The sequence below is a fragment of the Bombus pyrosoma genome, linkage group LG6 (assembly GCF_014825855.1).
Source record: "Bombus pyrosoma isolate SC7728 linkage group LG6, ASM1482585v1, whole genome shotgun sequence".
In the NCBI taxonomy this organism is placed as follows: domain Eukaryota; kingdom Metazoa; phylum Arthropoda; class Insecta; order Hymenoptera; family Apidae; genus Bombus; species Bombus pyrosoma.
In genome coordinates this window covers 77,783-94,463 of record NC_057775.1, presented here as the reverse complement: position 1 = coordinate 94,463, position 16,681 = coordinate 77,783, and the positions used below count along the sequence as shown (strand labels likewise).

The following is a 16,681-nucleotide window of genomic DNA, read 5'->3' as shown; positions in this document are numbered from 1 at the left end:
AATTAGAAAAAAGGTTTGAAAGAGGCAAACCTTATTAATAAACGGTTAAGAATATTCGAATTAAGAGATAAATCTGAAGATCTAGATATTCGTAAAATGTACTACATGCAATTTTATCGTTTAAAGTATAACGATATTTTTGTTATCTTAAACATATCAAATAGAAAGAATTTGTTGTCATGATAAAAATTTACTACCAGCATAGAAAAGTCAAAGATAAGTGAAATAAAAGAGTTATTTCAAGTTTCAAGATTTTCAAATGATAATCAAATGATAAAATTGAGTGAAACGCTCAGATACTTTATACGAAGATATAAATTGTCGCTGTTATCTTTTATTAATAGAGTCGGCTGATCCTATCAGTTAAGCTGTTATGATGGTTCGTCAGAGACTGAGCAGTCACTGAGACAAGTTTTGCATGATAGATAGTTACGCTTAAGATCAAAGTTTCTTGCCAACGTCTCGAGACACAAGTAGATTATACGTTTCGTCTAATAAGAAAATGATGCATGATGGCAATCTTACTGGCTAATTCCACTTAGATAGTTGCGGTGATAAGTGATTTGTAATTCGTACACGACATAAGGAAACAATAGCAACCTAGCTAAGTTCTGATAAATTCTAATCCTTAATCGTGAGTACTAGCAAAAGTTGTTAATTTAGTCACTTCGCACTTGCATTTCAGACTATTTTCAATCGCCAAGGAAGATTCTGTCATTATAAAAAGGTATTGTTGAATGTAGAAAACAAATGAATAAAAAAGTCTCTTATAGTAAATTATATAAAAATAAATTAATATTTGTTAGTAAACGTGAAACTTAGTTAGTTAGTGAAAATTGAAACTTATCATCTATAAATCTTTTCATCTCTATATCAATTCCCTCAAATGATTGCTCAACCAAATTGGTTTAGAAGGCGTCGCAAAGGTCAAAGTCGGAAAGAGGATCTTGTTAGAAAATTGATCTTGAGAAGATTTTAACCACGAAGTAACGGTGCAAGTGTGTAACAACAAACATTTTCTTTAAAGTCGAATAACATAAAAAGTTGAATGTCCTTCTATCTAAGTAATTATGAATTTGCATAATATGTGCATTTTTGCAATTTTAAATTTCCTATGAATACATAAAAATCCGCGAACTAATCATTGGTTAAAATGAAATAAATAAAAATGAATTCATAAAAATGGATTCTATTCATAATTTATACAAAGAAATGGAAAATAATAGAAAAGCTTTCTCTAAGCCAACGCGAAACATTTCGAAGCAGCCACGAGGCTATTAATTCGGACAGTTTTCCGACAGTTGATGATCCAGAATCTCGACCCAATATTGCAGCAGAGAAGCCGCTCGCCTACCGAGTGGATCCATGTGCAGGCTAATTCGATTACGTATATACTCGGATCGTCTAGAACGGTATTATGGGCCACGACTAGGGCCAGGCGGCAGAATCTCGTTAGGACGCTCATCTCCCTATAGGGAATTGTTATCGTACTACCCATCAGTTGACTATACTGAAATTTTGCGCCGCGAAATGAACGACAAACGCAATTATATCGACCAATGAAGAATATCATCGTTACGAATGTTAGGACGTCTTAAATACACGTTGTTTTAAATACACTACGGAAATATAATGGAAACGAATTATACTCGATTCGTAACTCGATATTTGTTAAGTGTCCATCTCATTAACGAATATACGGGAAACTGTGCTAATTACTTGTGGCGATATAGTGAGAAGGAAAATCTTACTTTCGAATGATAATCTGGTTTATTCTGGGTTATCTGGTGTATTCAGAGTAGCATCCAGAATACAGAAAAATTTATTAATGCAAACTACAAAAACAACAGTCAAGTATTTATTTTATATCTTTTTTAGAAATATTCAAAGTTTAAACCAAAATACAAGCAAATATTTTTGTGAAATCTCGATTATTAGAATACTAAATAACGAAACGATTGATCAGTTTAAATCAAATTATAGAAACGTCGATTGACAAAAGATTTTGTATCGTCATTTGGTGATTTGGTGAATCGTTTTAAACTGCGTTTAAAACCAGTGGTTCGTTTCGTAAATCGTAAAGCACGGAAATCACGGAATCACAAGAATCGCAAGGCAACCGAAGTACAATGTATTACACAGCGGAGTGAATGTTCGCAGTGAAAAGTGTCTGCCGCGGGGCTTCGCTGGCAAATCCAACTTCCTGTTAAATCACCCGTACGGATTAAACCACTTACCGATACAAGTTCCATCGGGGGTGGCCTCGTAGCCTGGCAGGCATGTGATCGACAAGCTGTCCAGTATCGGTTGATCCTTCAACTCCATTGGTTCGGCGCATCGATAAGATCCTGGCGTGTTGATGCAACCGTACCGGCACATTTCCGTTTGCAAATCTGGTTGGGCGCACTCGTCCACGTCTATAAAAGAAATGAAACGTCCTGTTATTTCTTTTTTTATTTTAATCGCTATAATTTTTCATCTTTTCAATAAACGAATCTTTCTAGTATCGATGTTACTTCTATCATAACTCATCGAGATAATAATGGTGGGTACTTTCAAGCTAAAACTTTTATTTATATATGTATTTCAGTAAAGCTTCTCATAGATGAAGAAGAAGATATCGCATGCGATTACATTGCACTGTTTAATAGAAGATAAGAAAGAAATCTTTTTAAACGCGATAATTCATAAATTGTTGTACTTCTTGTTTACTTTAAATATTATTTTGCATTTTAAGAGAATTGCAGTAAAAAATAATAGAACGATAACAATCTTTACACCAAAAATTCATGGATATCCTTTTGTCACGTGACTCGATCTATGCTTAGATAAAACTAGATAAAAAATTTGATTTATTAAATAATAAATTGAAAACATGTAGCTGGAAATGTTTTACAAGCTTTTCCATTTACATATATTCATTGAATATCGAATTTGAATTAAATATAAAAATTGATTGATATTGTATTCGTTCGAGTAAATGATCAGAAGGAAAAGAAGCACTTTGAAAACGAGTTACTAAATGGCAGGCAACTTTTATTTGTAGCTCATACACTTCTAACAATAGCATATTCATAATAGACGGAAACCTTTATACATTAGCCAAAAAGACGATTAAAACCCCAAAGGGAAAGAATGTCATTTGTAAACCTGTCATACATGCGTATTACACACGTTCTCGATTTCTCTGACGAGAGTAATTAAGAAGTCTCTTGACTGTGTGGCATGACGTTTCCAATTGTACGAATCGCTCATTTACTCGAATCGTTCGTTTACTCGCTCGAAACATATGGTTATTCCATATTTTCCACAATTCTTTCTTATAGCATATTATTAAAATCTGTTTTTGTCATTCGAATGTTCCAGGGGGGAACAATGGACAGGGCCAGGAAAGATGGCGAACGATCAGGAAATTCTATTACCTTGACAGGTCTTCCAATCGTCCTCTAGGATGAAACCATCAGGGCAGAGACAAAATACTCGTCCCATCGTGGAGAGACAGGTGTGGGAGCATCCGGCATTGTTGACGCTACAGGGACCTGCGTCCTGACACGTGTGGTTGTCGGCTGACAGAACAGTATCCTGTAGACCATCGCAGGAACATTCATAGCCGCCTATGGTGTTCCGACACGTATCCTGACACGGCCCGTGTCCGTTGTTCAACAGACACTCGTTAATGTCTGCGTAATGAAAGCGGCCGAGTAATTTTATTTTACATATCCCATTTTACATTTTTCTCTTACATATAGCGGATCGAGTTTGAATTGTATTGACGCGGATATTGAAGGAGTATACGACATTCTTGTTTTGATTAATCACGTTCGACAAAATGAAAAGTGGTGTAAATACATTTTTTATTTGTGACAATTTGTATTTAGTTAATTAATTTTGAAATTTCCATCGTGTAAACGCCTTCATCCAATTTTTCTTGCATATTACTTTACGTTATCTCTTCTAATAAATTCTATCAAACTATCAGAAAATTGTAATACAATATTCATTAAAATATTATTTACACCAGTTTCTGCGTAGTACTTTCAATTACATAAATTCTTAAAACGTAAATTTTAAGAACATATTGACATAAAAGAACATTCGAAATGAATTAGCCGATACAAAGGATACTAAAATGAAAACAAATTAAACAATTTAAATTAAGCAAAACATTAAAAAAGAAGCGAGTTGATAATATTTCTAAGCAAATAGGAAACACACGGTCGAAATTCCAACTATAGTCATGGATGAAACAGCATAGGCTTTTTCGCGATGTTTACACTTGTTGCTTTTTCAAAGAGAAGGGCAAAAAGAGAGAGACAAAACGATATTTTTGTTTCGCGGAGGATGTATATCCAGGTGCAAATAACTCACCCTTGCATGTGAACCTGTCTTCGTCTAGTTTCATCCCTTTCGGACACTCACAACGAAAGGATCCCGGCGTGTTCACGCATTTATGTTCACAACCTCCCTTGTTATCCTTGCATTCGTTCACATCTGAATTTTAACGAGTACGTGTAATTTCTGAAATTTAGCTAACTTCCGTGATGGTCTGCGTTTCCGATTTCATTTTATAGCGCGGTTAATCCATTATAAGTATAATAATACGTTAACACGTATATATCGTGTTTCTTAAATATTGTTTCGCAGAGAATTATATACGAGCTAAATAGTTTTAATGTAATAGCCCTAGATTTAATATTATGCGATACTTTTAAAAAATTACGAATATGACATTTTTTGACTTTTTTTTGATTACTTTCAAAAATATAATCATTTCAATAGTAAGAGAAATCTGTTTTTTAAATAAATAACTCTTATTTCTTATTTATTATTTCGTTAAAATTTTCTCGAAAACTTGATACAATCTACATAACGTGGAATGATACGAACGAGATTCGAAAAGACAAAATAAAATCCTTGAATGGGGAAAAACATTTCCGAAGAATATGTAAATACACTGAATCTGGTTGATAGAAATTTAGTTACTTCAACGTTTCATTCTATTCGTATACCTTGTTCCTCCAATTTATTCGAGTCAGTGATTCTTTTATTTTGTATGTATATACATGTATACCTCGTCGAATTGAGTGGAACTTTGTTTTACTAGACTCGGTTAAGCTGGACTTTTAACTAATTCGGATTATCTGTCTTTACGATTCGCCTAGATTAACGACATTTCCCCGTTCGCTACAAGCTAATTTTTCCAAGAGTCCGTTAATTCGAATTTATGCTTGATTTAAACTACTTTCTCATTCAACTTAAATCAACGAACTTTCATTCAATTTGTGTTTTCCTACGCTTTTAATACAATTTTCACCCGAGAATTCTATAATCCCATTTACATATAATTATCGCGAATATATAATGATAATTTTTATTTAAAGAAATTTCCCGAGAGAAATATTTTAATTTAAAAAATTTGTTCTCGATTTCTTGTTTCTTTTGGCATTTTAAACTGAACCAACGTGATTAATATCGAAAAACAGCTTGTGAATCCATTTTTGAAATTAAAATCTATCTTGCAATAAACGCGAGAAACATTGAGAAAGAAATAAAAACAGTGCCACATTGTCGATATCCAGCGTCCCTTTCATTTCAGGATATACAAACGAACGTTGAAATAAAAATTTATAATCGCCCTTCAGTTTTATGAGAAACGGACACTAATACATTCCACGTGCAAACAAGGAAGGATTTCTGAAACGAAATCGTTGATGTTTTAATACAGACAGGAAGAACTTGTCTCCTACAGAACGCGGAAGCCGTCAATATTTCAACGAGTATCCTGTCGATATTTCATCTCGAGACATTTCTTTTTCACCGCTTCGACAGCTCGTCTTCCGAGGAAAAACGGTATCGTTTCTACGTTTTAGTATTCATACCGCTTAAAAAGAAAGAGAAAGAAAAAGGAGAGGGATAAAAACGTAGGAGAAATCTTCGAACCGGTGGGCTATCAAAATATTATTAGATCGCAAAATGTTATGATTATTTTACAGCATGTCGACATCGAGAACGTTTTGCTCTTCTCACGAGTAATGATCTTATAAAATCTTGTTCTGAAAATATTAATCAATAAAATCATCCGATCGATAAACTAAAATTATAGTAAAATATAAAATATGTAAATTAGGATGAACGAACATAAATATAAAAAATTAAAAGATTATTGCTTCTATTTAAACGATTAAAGAATATTTTAACACTTAATTGTCCATGTTCGCGCATACAATATACTCCGATTTTTAGCTTTTCACATTTTAATCGCTAGCAAATAGAATGGGAGATTAACGTTTCGAAACAATTTGTTACGCAACGCTGAATACAAAGATGAACGTGATATAGTCTCTGATTTATGTGGTTAAGCGTTCCATATATGCTTGATAATGTGTAATAAATGCAATTCAAGCTATAGAAACACATAATTTCTATCAAGCATTATGATTCCATTACCTTATGCTTGAAACGCTAAATACTCCAAATATGTAATATTGAAAATTGACAATTTTAAATATTAAATTCAAGTAGCCGTTTTTGTTCATCGACCAAATATGCTAATAACCTATACAAGCGGTTGATGCGACACTAAATAATAAAAAAATAACATTTTGATGGAATAACAGATAAAACATATAAACATGGTCAGTTAAGTATTACGTCTAGATTGTGAATATTTATGGATTTATGTCTAGTCTGCATTCGGAGAATAAAGCATTCTTTTATATTCAAGTTTCAATTTCTTATCTGTATCTGCAAAAATATGAATTATACAATATACATAAATATCCACAGCTTGGTTATAGCATATCCAAATAGTAAGAGGCAAACAATTGATAAAGCGAAGATACTCAAGCATAACTCACCGATACATTTATCATCTTCCAACCGGAAACCCTTGTAACAGGAACATACTGGCCTGCCATCGACTTCTTTGCAAACATGGTCGCAAGAAGCGTCGATACACACACCTTCAAAATTCGCTTTGATCTTGCACTTTGGAAGTTGCCCTACCCATTGACGATTTCTGCAAAGTAGTCTAGTTATTGTGCTCACCATGTAGTACCCTGGAGCACACTCGTAATCTGCCTCCAAATATTCGTGGCCTGGTATCGACGATCTTGGAAAGATAGCAATTATATACTTTTAAAAATTTGCAAAATGATATAATAAACTTTATGTAATATGCATGGCATAATAATTCATTATCTACATTGCACGATTAGAATTATTTATCATCATCTACTACTTCATCTTTGATTTACCTACGTAAATTGGTTTCCTTGATTTCTTCAAAAACTAGCGGAAAAGACACTTTAGAAGTTCGTAGCCGAGAAAGTGAAGTACAAGGGAGCTTTTGTAATAAACTTTTGTTTGCATTGGTTGCCCGTGGAAATTAATTCCCTGATTGGTTACTGCCCCGACTTCAAAAGTTTACGCTGCTGGTAGATATACAATAGCTGATCGATAGTTTCCAACATGATGATGTAGACTCTCGCGAAAGAGTTTATGATCCGTTATAAACCCGTAAGTCTATCAAATTCAGTAACATAATTGAAATACAGCTTCCTCGTATAACACATAATAGGTTTAAAAATCTTTGAAAAATATTATTACAAGAACAACTCCCAGACTCGTAACTTTTTTATTACTATATTCTACCATTCAAATAATTAATTTATGGTGAATAAAATAAACTAAACTGCGAAAAACATTTTATATACGAGACAATATTTATCGCAACAATTTCTAATAACTTGTGAAACATAAATATAGAAATAAAATATATAGAGTATAGAAATATGAAATACATACATTTAAATAAGATACATATATATATTAAATAATATATAAACATAAAAATAAAATAACAATAAAAATATTTAACATAACAGGATGTTGAATATAAAAATTATATAATGAAAGAGGACAAGGTACATTCAAATCCTCATAATCACTCATTGCTTCTTAGAATCGTCATCATTTTTCCAATGTTGTTCCTAATACGTTTCCAAACTTTTGACCTTCCTTGTTCTTCTGATTCAATATTTGATAGAATCGAGATTTACTTGCCATTACAGTCATTTGCCTTACTTTCACGATCTTTTTATATTTTGCAGCGCTGTCAGGTAATTCCAGCACGTCGAAGCATTGAAAAGTTCAGGACCCTCGATCCGAAACTTTTCTGGTTCTACAATCCCAGCTACGAACTTGTCCCAGTAATTCAGTTTTCTGACGAAAGAGGGGAAGGGAGTGGAAATTTCAAGCAGCAATGGAGGGACGTTTCACGGCGTAGACCAGAGGCGTGTGCTCGATTAAAGAACGGATCAAAGTAAAGGGGCAAAAGAGAGAGCCTTTGAAAGGAACCTTTCGCTACCAACCGGAGAAGGTTCGTTTCAAACGGAACGAACAACAAGAACAGCAATTATAGACTTTTTCATCTGAGTCTTCGAAGGAGAAAAAACGCACACTTCCTTAAAGATTTTGTACAAAATGCTCAAAACAAAACATTCATTCCGTATATCTGATAGAAGCCACGCGTTTGTAAATCACCTTTTCCTTTTTATTATCGAGAAAGTTTGAACACCTCGAAAGATTGAAAATATTTGAAAATTCACTACGTACCGCTCAAAAGTATATTAGTTTTGATGAAGTGTAGGTAACCTTTAATTATGATATTATGTGTATATCAAACTTATGATCATTGTAACTACGTATAATGGCATATTATGATTAAATTGATTTTTGTGAGTCAACGTGCGATAATGATGTTGGTGTTTATAATAGTCAAACTTTATATTATTATTTTGTTAGTTGAAACTCTGTATCTTTCATCCACATGAAAGTGTGCAAATACTTATATGCGGCAATACGCATGGAAAATGAAACATAAGAAAAATCATTTTCTTGCCACGCCAGAGATAAAGATTCTCTACAATCTACAGTCCCAGCAAAAGTTTTAGATTTCTTAAAATTCTTAAAATTGTCAAACGTTCCCGATAAAGTATAATAAAACTGATTTAATGTGGAATTTAAAGTGATTTTTGACTCCGGATGTTTTAATTACTATTATAATATTGTGCATATATCAATGAAAATAATTTGAATTTCTCAAAATGGATCAACATTTTAATTTAATTACGCGATCATCATTGTTATATTAGCGTAATAATTATCATTAATTAATCCATAACATCAGTTAACAAACAAACCATTCCAAGAAACATTTGGTTAATCAAACCACATAGAATTTTGTAAACCAATTCAAATTATTAGCTTTTATTTTTAAATCAATGCAATATGTAGCTAATTTTATGCAGGTAATGTAATGTATGCATTATGAATATGTTAAGCAAATAATGTTATATGGCTCCTATTTAAGTTTCCACTTAAATAAAAATAAACGGAAATGAATCAACTATACTATTCGTCGGAAAAGCGTTAAATCTAACTCGATCGACTGAAACATATTCAAATTATTGTTTGCCAACACATGAATAAAAACTCTAGATGTATGAAACTCGCATTAATTAGTCCCGTTCTGGCTCTACTCTATCACGAGAACATAATACAGCGCTCAACTTCACAAATGCGCGCAAGATCCATCGTCATAAGAGAAATCGCATTGGCTGAAACCAGGTACCTGGCCGGTGTTCGAAATGAGTTGAATTATTCATGCTAAAAGCCACTTACTTTACATATTTGATCAGTGCATGGCGGGCAAGGGGTGCCGGCACGAACGTCCCGTTTATGCATGATAAATCCCCTCTCGTATCGTCCTCGTACGCCACGGTGCTGCTCATCGTTTCCGTGCTCTTCTTTCCGCCCAACCTATCGAACTCTACTCCGTCGATTATGGGTTTCCCATGAAAATGCGATCCGCCAGTTTTCCTATGCTCGATTTCGTCCCGCCTGGGTACCATCGATAACTTCAAGCTCGACGTCATATAAGCGTTGTAATCCTTCAAGGTCCTCGCCAGCACCTCGTTCTCCAAATCCAAAATAGGTAAATCCTCTTCCGTCCGTGAATAACCTAACATTTTATCGGCGTCGTACCTCGAGTTGCCAAACTTCGACTCGTTCGTATTTGTAGAACCATCCTCTTTACGTTCTGTATTCCTGTGAGAGGATTTCGGCACGGAACTACCCAGGATACGGTTCTCCAAACTGGCAGGGTCTTCCATCTGCGTCCGCGAGATCTCTTTTTCAAGCTGCTTCGAGAATTCCCTTTCGACGGTGTCTTCGTACATCTTGTAACGCGATGTGGTGTGCGTGGACCGTTTCGTGGCCTCGGTAGTTAATTGGTCCTGAAGATTGAACGGCGAGGTAACGTCAGAACCGTTCGAGAGATTCTGGTTACCTCTCCCGGTCACGTTCGAGGAGTCGTAGCCAGAAACATTGTCCTCCGCCACGTGACCATCGATCTTGCCGAGCAGTAGCGCGGCGGGCACATCGTTCATTCTTCTTTTGAACTTGGACGTCCTACGCGCCTCGTTTTTCTCTCCGTTCTGCTTGGACCTCTTCCTTCCACGCTTTCGTTCGCGATTTTTTCTCCTCCTCCGACGCTCGACGCGATACCTCCTCGCAACGGTATCCTTCGATTTTTTCGTTTGACCACCTCGTTTCCCCCTGATCTCGTTCTCGTACACCTCCTGCGTGTTCTCACGCTGTCGATCCACGTCGGAGTTCTTCGAATCTTTGTTTCTACGCCGTTTCTTACGGGATCTGTCGTTGATATCCCCCTTTCGACGGGTGATAGACGTTGATGCTGCTGAAACCAGGGATTTTATGTGAAAATACGATGTAAACGCGTGAAATGGAGCTGCCAACTTTGTTTTTGCTAATATCTGGATAGTTTTCTTACATGGATAGCTATGGATAGATAGCTTGGATTTAGTCATTTTGGTTTAAAATTGTTTTAAATCTTTGATAATTAGACTGTGCATATTCATGCATTTATGGAAAATTTGAAAATATAAAAATGTATACAAAAATATATAAAATGATATATAATATATAAAAATATATAAAAACAGCCATTCAGAAATTTGGATGAAATAAATCACGAATTAAAAGCAGTATGTTTATTTGTGCTCTTAAAAATATGAATTTGTATCAATGCCCACGCTTTATTGATAACAAATTTTATGACTGTTTTAATGCTATTTTTAGTTCTCTTTAAAACGCAGCAGTTGTGCGCGTGTAAGCGGATTATTTTTGCAATAGTGTAAGTTTAATCGCTTAAATATTGAAACATAAATTAGAAAATAAATAGTATGCAAAGTAGACTATCTTTGGATTAAATGGCAGCGCATTGAATGTCACCATAAATTGCTATACTATAAAAATTATTTTCCATGCATGATAATTTGGAAGACAGCCAACGATGTGTTCGTCACGCACTGATTAGTATGTTTCTTCCCTACTTAAAATAGGCACTATCTTCCCTATCGCCACTCAGCCATTACACACTCGCCCATTTCTTCATCCACGGTACTTTACAATTCTTTCCTATTTCCATAACAACTTTTTGAAGATAGCTGTTTCTAATTTTCTAAAGATACCATACACTTTTCTCCAATTTTTATTTCTCTATCTACGCTTTCCTTAACGTATTCGCTTGGACCAACAATAATTCCCAAGGAGTCGTTACTACCGTCTCGAAATTTAGTCTTTATTGGCACTCATTCCATCTGCCCGACATAAGGTTTAGTGTTCTCCGTCAACTTCCTTATCTTTGCCATGTATTATTTAAGTCGAGGTGTTGCTTGATTTTATTAACGGTAATGATTAACAAACGTTGGGACACGCGGGATTTCCACGCGCGTCACTCGAGGGTATGCTCCGTATCTGTGACTGACATTCAGTTTGGGGGCAGTCAATTCTCACTTTTCCTATCAATTCCCAACCAATTAGTAGCAATGACCGTTGCCCTTATTTCCTCGTCGAAAATTGCAATCGACGGATCCGCTTGCCCCATGTTTTAGGCACATCGTCTTTTCCATATGCGTCATCGATACTTCACTTGCACTCAGCTCTCCGCACAAGACACACAGAAAAGCGACAATGATCCGCTTACACTTAGCATTCATCCGCACATTCAGTCTTCAATCTTAGAAGGTATTCTTTACGAAATATATAGCTATGTGTAAATTATAAAACCCTATGTCAGATCCTATCTAAATATCCCCATCGTCGTAATCGAAGTAGGGATTCGGCTGATTCGTGGTGTCGATACTAATCAAGACAAGAATTAACGATTCTCGTTGACGAGTCACGCTGCAGACGCGCCTCCCCGCGAACACAGTCAAACACACTAATTTATGTATGCTCCAACGTAAACTTTGTCGTTTGCTATACAGTAAATTGAAACAATTTCTGTTAGCAATCAAATAATATTTAATTTCTCCGATGACGTTTATTAATAGTGATTTGCCTAATCCATTTTTAACAACAAAATACATATATGTAACATAATGCATATTGGTTTCTATCCGTAGCAATTATTTATTTATTTAAACGTTCTTATTAAAATACTAATTTGATGTAATTACTCGGATGATAACAATCTATATAAGTAAACAGACAAAACAAATAGGTATATAAAATAAAATTGAAATTCTGATTTATGATATAAAATTAGTCATAAAAAACTTTAATTAAAGGAATTTAATATTATATATGTAGAAAAATGTATAACTTCTAATTATGCAACGTTTCAATTAAAAACTAAATAATAATCATAATAAATATCTATAACCAATCTATATTGTTTGTAATACTTATTGACAAAATTTCACTTCTATTCTATCGGTTAACTTCTCTATAAAAAATTTTAGACAAAATTGCAACTGTTAAAATTTTTAAAACAAACCAATTTCTCCTAAAAATGATAAAACTCAACTTATTATTTCAACTGAGATGCTAATAACCTATTTATTGTATTATGTTATGTTAACCTATTTATGTAGTAATTCATGGCAACTGTAAATGATTAATTATAAAAACATATTTAATTTCTTATCCTGTTTAGATACAATTTCAGGCACATAAATTATTCTAATGCGTTACAATATGTTAAAACTACCGAAACAATAAATGCTTTAATTCGAATCAATACTGCGTTCATAATAAATTATCAACACAATCCTCTGTAATCATTCTTTGAAACCAATGAAAGCAGCCTTTGAAGAGTGGAAACAAATAAAGCTATAAAGCTTTATTTCCACTTTTCATTTACAGCGCGTAAGTTACACGATCATACCTGGAACTCTTTCGGTCCGATTTAAAAAGCAAACATTTTTACTCACTGACATTCAAACCCTGCCGAAGCGAGGAGTTGGAAGCATCTTCTGGTGGAACGAGGACCTTGTCCCTATTTCCGTCAGCCCGAGGCGCTGTTTCCGCTTCCGTCTCCGGCACCTCTGCCGCGTTTCGAGACGAGAGGGAGCTCCCGTCCTCATCGAGCGCCTTTTTACCCTCGAGAGACGCATCCCAGCTAATGGACAACATAGCCAACCGTTATTTCTCTTTTCCTTTCTCGACAAAATAAAATGAAAGTATACCTGGCAATATAGGCCCCTTCTCCCTTTGGCATGTATAATGTTCTGTATCTTTTTAAGTTTTAACCTCTTTTAATATTTCTATTGCAAACAGGTGGGATTTTGTAGAAGCAGTTGAAAGTATCTGAATTAAAGAAGTAATAGGTACACATCTGCCTTCCTGTGAAATTGTTCGAAAATTCTGAATTTCATGATACGACACCTTTGAAAATGTAGTGAATGTGTTAAACGAATCTGATCCATTACATATACAAAAATCTCCGTTTCAATAACGTTCCAACAACGAGGACCAAGCGGTCTGATTGCATGCATAATTTCATAGGAAGCCGCGAAGCGTACTCAAAGAGTCTCAGCCATCCCAACTATCGTAATAACGACAAACGAGGGAAACTGTAACCACGGTCGTTAAACATTCCAGCACTTGTAAATGAAAATACCGCGAAAAGCTAGGATTCCTTTAGAAACGAAGACGCGTGCACCGCCTCACGAGAACCTCGAGCACGATTCCATCCTCCCGGGACCCTTTAGCTTCGGTAATTATAAGTCGTGCTAGTGTGTAATTGAGACAGGCGTTAGGTGGTGTGCGCGCTTTAACCGGGTTTCCATGACTGCGGTTCGACTGTGTTACGTATCAATTAGAAAGTTCGAGTGTGTAATACCACCGTAATACGACCGCCCTTATTTCGTGCGCCACCGTAATTATCGGTTCTCTAGAGTCCAACCGTTTGATCCTCGATGCCCACTCCGTGCACCGGAACTTGCGACTCTACTCCAACGACGATTTCCGCGACCATTCCATCGACTTTATTGAATTCGCCAAGAGGACTTGTTGCCCAGAAACAAGAAACGTGAGACACGTTCTTTCACTTTTCCTGCTCCTTTATTTTTTCTCTTCTTTTCCTCCTTTTTCCTTCGTCTTACTCCTTTTCAGGTGCAGCAACTTATCAATATCGACATTTGTAAGTTAGTTTTGCAGTTTGTGAAAAAGAGATAAGTCGATATATGAAGAGTATAGCCAGAGTACAGAATTGTTATACATATGTATTGTTATTACTATATGTATGTACATGGTTGACGTCTGTATTCATTAATATTTAATTATATGACAAACTCCTGATGATATTAATATATAATCGAAGCCTATGACTTTTATTAAACTAACAAAAGATAATTATAGCATAAAACGTATTCTACTTAGAATGTACAGAACTCTCAATGTAAGTGCATCCGGATAATTAGTAATTTTATAAATAGAAAAAAGAAATGTTTGGGAAAAAGCAAGAGAATAGAAAGCGAAGAATCAAAAATGAATTCAATTCAAAAAGACACATTAGTGTCAGCACGTTAATATGACATTTAGAGACAAATAGCCCGCTACTACCGTACTTTTGAAAGATTTGCCAAAAATACCAAAGATCTATACCACGTGCGACCTTAAGAATACATCTGGAAGGAAACTGTCTGGATTCAGAATTATATACGGGCAACCGTAGTAAGTTACGAGGTCGATTTTTGAAATGGTAATCGACCCGCCAGAGTATTGTTAGAGATTAATTTCATTATTCTAAAGTAGAAAGGATCTGGTTACAAAGTAGAAAGGACGACAATTTACCTTTCTGACAAGAAATCCTACATTTTTAGCAAACAACCACTGAAATATTTATAAGTCTGAAAATATACCTACTAAAAATATACTTGACATTGAATATAAAATTTAAATTATCTTGACAAATTTTGGCTATAATAAGGTTAATAGAGCAATAAAATTAAAAGAAATATATATTCTTAAAATATGTTATTTTAAGATCAATTGGAAAGTGGGTTCACTTAAAACAATTGACACTGCTCCACAAACATAACGATCGACCTTGATAATTAACGAGCCAATTCGCTCATTAACTCTGATGTCACAGGCACGCGTTACACATTCCAGAGGGAGATGGGGCAATTACTTTCAAACTGTAATGAATCATTTTACATAAATCACTGCAAATTCTTATGCCGAAAAAACTTTTTTGAAAAACTATTCTTGTCATTGTTCAGCGATGTACAACCTCTGTGATTTATTTACATAAATTACTGCGAACTTTTAGCGAGAAAACCTTTCCTGGAAAAATATTTTCAGTAATTTTACAGCAAAAGTGATGCTTTAAAAAATGATAATCTTAAAAAAAACATGGTCCAAAAAGTGTTCAAACTATCGCTCGTCAATTTACAGGCCCGATTGATGTCTGTTTCTATTTCCTCGAACACAAAGCTTTCGATAACCGACAACGTTCGATCGAAGGCATCAAATATGCATAAAGTACTTACACATACGACTGATCCGCATCGTCAGCCTGCAGTTCGTCGCGCAGATCGCCTATTTTCCTCGCATCATCCCTGCTATCCGCCTGTTCCCGTGGACCTGCGTTCTGGCAGCGTCCTGAAAACACAAAAATCGCATTGCATTCATTTCACGTCGAATATGAAACATTGTAATAAATCTGAAAACGACAGAAAAGCGCTACTGCAGAAAAATAGAAACAGCAAAAAGTGTAGAGAGGAAAAGAGAGAAACACACGCGCGCGCGATACTGCTGCGTCCGTACTGAACGCGGAACTGAGGCGCGAGAGTTTCCATTTCCGGCTGGCGGGAAGTTTCACCTGGCCGAGGAGGAAAGTTTTCTCAGTTCCAGGCCTTAGAACCTTTCTTTGGTTCTGCTCGCACTCCGCCCGAAAGTCAATAGGACCCTCGCTACTTTGAAATGCCAGGAGAAGTACTTGCATACGCCCTTTGCCGTACCACCATTTGGAAAGTCAGCTTTTCAGCGCGATATTGAACTTTTTATCGCATCGAACGGGAGGGCATGAAAGGATAAAGCGAGAGCCAGGCAGAAAACAAAGCGGCGGTTTGCAATAGTTGTTCTGCGTACAGATAGTCGTAGAAATCGTTGATCGAAATGCGCATTTCACCGACTACCGTTGGAATTTGCTTACGAACCTTCTCCTATTTCGAAAGTTACGAGCATGGCTTGCCGATACGCGATAGCTTTAAACGAAGCTGGCATGAGTAATGTGGAAATCGGAAAACAATTTTGGACATAGTGAACTCCATAAAAACGACGTAGCATCATCGACGATTTTAAC

At 35.4% G+C, this 16,681-nt stretch overlaps 1 protein-coding gene across 3 annotated transcripts in view; it reads right to left on the bottom strand.

Annotated features, from left to right (window-relative positions):
• Nucleotides 1-16,681, bottom strand: part of LOC122568823 — a 77,233-nt gene that overhangs the window by 35,901 nt on the left and 24,651 nt on the right. Inside the window, exons 2-8 of one of the 3 annotated variants that reach the window (XM_043729024.1) lie at nt 15,867-15,978; nt 13,302-13,489; nt 9,685-10,762; nt 6,858-7,111; nt 4,369-4,491; nt 3,423-3,680; nt 2,238-2,417 (exon numbers count right to left, since the gene is read on the bottom strand). In XM_043729024.1, the coding sequence (XP_043584959.1) occupies nt 2,238-2,417; nt 3,423-3,680; nt 4,369-4,491; nt 6,858-7,111; nt 9,685-10,762; nt 13,302-13,489; nt 15,867-15,978 (2,193 nt within the window). The remainder of the gene's footprint in view (nt 1-2,237; nt 2,418-3,422; nt 3,681-4,368; nt 4,492-6,857; nt 7,112-9,684; nt 10,763-13,301; nt 13,490-15,866; nt 15,979-16,681) is intronic. The other 2 variants (XM_043729025.1, XM_043729026.1) reach the window with 2 other exon arrangements.